Source organism: Cryptomeria japonica, chromosome 8 (assembly GCF_030272615.1).
Source record: "Cryptomeria japonica chromosome 8, Sugi_1.0, whole genome shotgun sequence".
In the NCBI taxonomy this organism is placed as follows: domain Eukaryota; kingdom Viridiplantae; phylum Streptophyta; class Pinopsida; order Cupressales; family Cupressaceae; genus Cryptomeria; species Cryptomeria japonica.
The window spans coordinates 1,141,981-1,144,075 of NC_081412.1; the positions used below are offsets into that span (position 1 = coordinate 1,141,981).

General features: G+C 38.3%; 1 protein-coding gene across 1 annotated transcript; it reads left to right on the forward strand.

Moving 5' to 3' along the window:
• Window positions 1-307: 307 nt before the first annotated feature.
• Window positions 308-1,456, forward strand: LOC131028860 (dirigent protein 2). The gene has a single exon (XM_057959225.2). It carries the CDS (start codon window positions 719-721, stop codon window positions 1,295-1,297), a length of 579 nt encoding a protein of 192 aa, XP_057815208.2. The 5' UTR covers window positions 308-718; the 3' UTR covers window positions 1,298-1,456.
• The last annotated feature ends 639 nt before the right edge of the window (window positions 1,457-2,095 follow it).

The window sequence follows — 2,095 nt, forward strand, 5'->3', positions numbered from 1 at the left end:
TCTGATTGACAGATAAAGTTAACCTGCTGTGGCTTAAGCATTTGTCGCATGTAAACCTCTTCAAACAACAATAAAACAGCATTCAAAGAAACGAGAGAAAAAAACCAAAAGAGTAGGTAGGATAGGCACTTACCATTGAATTGTACAGGTAGAGGCAAACCATGTGTGCAGACCAAGAAATGCATGTTTTAGGAAGAATCCAAAAGGTATCAGTTAGAGATGGCATCCATGGCCCACAGAAATACTAGTAACTTAGGCGCCATCACCATATTATATAACACCATTTTCTTGCTGTGCACCCCATTCATCCACAACGCCCAATTAAGTATATTTTCTTCTGAGAATTAATCCCCACCTCTCTGTCCATGTATTATGCATGGTTCCTTTTCGTACTAACCACTTCCAGTCACTGCTATTTTAGTTGGGCGTAGGTAGCACAGTTGTAGGTTGAGGTTGGTTAACAATATAAAAATACCCAAAAGCTGAAAAAGGTGGGCAACAGCAGAGGGAGGGAATAACTTGGGGTTGTGTGCACCGTCAGAGCAGTTAAGTGCAAGAAAGCTAAGCTTCATTCACAATATCTTAGCTTTCAATGCATCAAAGCCTAGGGTGGTTAAGTTAAGAACACAATATTCCTCTTCTTCAGCCATGAACGAGTTGGGTTTGTTATATATTACAATAAAAAGAGCCAAACTGGTTCTTGACATTGTGAACCACAATGATTTCTAGGATTCTCATGTGCACAGCTGTGGTTGCAGCTACTGTGGCAGTTATCCTTCTCTCTGTGTTTAAACCAGGAGGTAGCAAAGGAACCCATCAACCCAAACCTAGCCCTAACAACCCCATTAGCTCCAATCAACCAGCTATTATAACCTTGTATGTCCAACCAGCCCCACCAGGCTCCAGTGTTAATGCAGACACCAAGCTTGATCCCTCTGCAATCCAAATAGCTGTATTTGATCAGCCCTTGACAGAGGGCCCTGAGAACACTTCCAAAGTGATAGGAAGAGCACAGGGTTTCATGCTGCCCACAAGCCTCTTTGCCACCTCTGCCTTCAATGTCTTCAACCTTAATATCAATACTTCTGAATACAAGGGCAGTGTGAGTATTCAAGGGAAGCAGCACAAGCATCAGCAGGAGAGAGAAGAGCTGCCTGTTGTGGGAGGAACAGGGTACTTTGCTTTTGCAACTGGGTTTGCTGTTTTTACTCTCCCTAATGTAGATTCTGCTCATCATGGTGCTTCCAAGCCTCTTTACCATGTCAAGCTGCACCTACGCTACAGAGACGGGGAATAGTATCATTTAGCTGCTTCTAGATTCAATTGTGTATATTTTTTGCATGAACGGTTTAGATCATTTTTATTATATATCATTTAGCTTTGTATATCTTTTTGTATGAACATTTTAGATCATACATGATCATTATCAATGTTAGAGAGTGTTAAAAGATGTATAATTGTTTTGTTTGCTATGCACTACAATGTCAAAGGCTTCTAAAATCAAGCACATGAAAATTAGTGTTCCAAAGTGAGATCTCTCTACTAAGATCCATCTTCCCAAGCCTCTCTGTAGTGCATATAATTTTGATTTTTGCATTATGTTGTTTCCAGTGTGCTACAATTTAGAGGTTTCAAGGTTTCTGGAGTCAACTGCAAACGAAATCAGTGTCCCGCAAGATTAGATCCCTCTACTTGATTGGTGTTCACTGATAGGAAGATCAAAAGTAAAATATTTGTATTTACAAACTGCGCAAAATTATACTGGGAAGAAAGAGATATGTGGGTTCAAGGTAAAGGTAAGTTTAAACATATTTGACTAGGTTATCCCCGACTTCAAATGCTAGGCAAAAAAAAATGTCACAAGCTTCAATGAAAAATATATTTTGTAACTGTTTCACCTGCAATCTTACAAGGACTTTTGGTCCTCTGTACTGGTCTCTGTGTTATATTGTTTATTTTGGGATTTGATTCAATTATATTTTTCTAGTTTTTTAGATTTTTGAAAAAAGAAATTCAATTTTCTTTTCTTTAAACGATGGATTTAGTAAAAATAATTGAAACCTTTTCAATACTAATAATTATATATAGATGAATT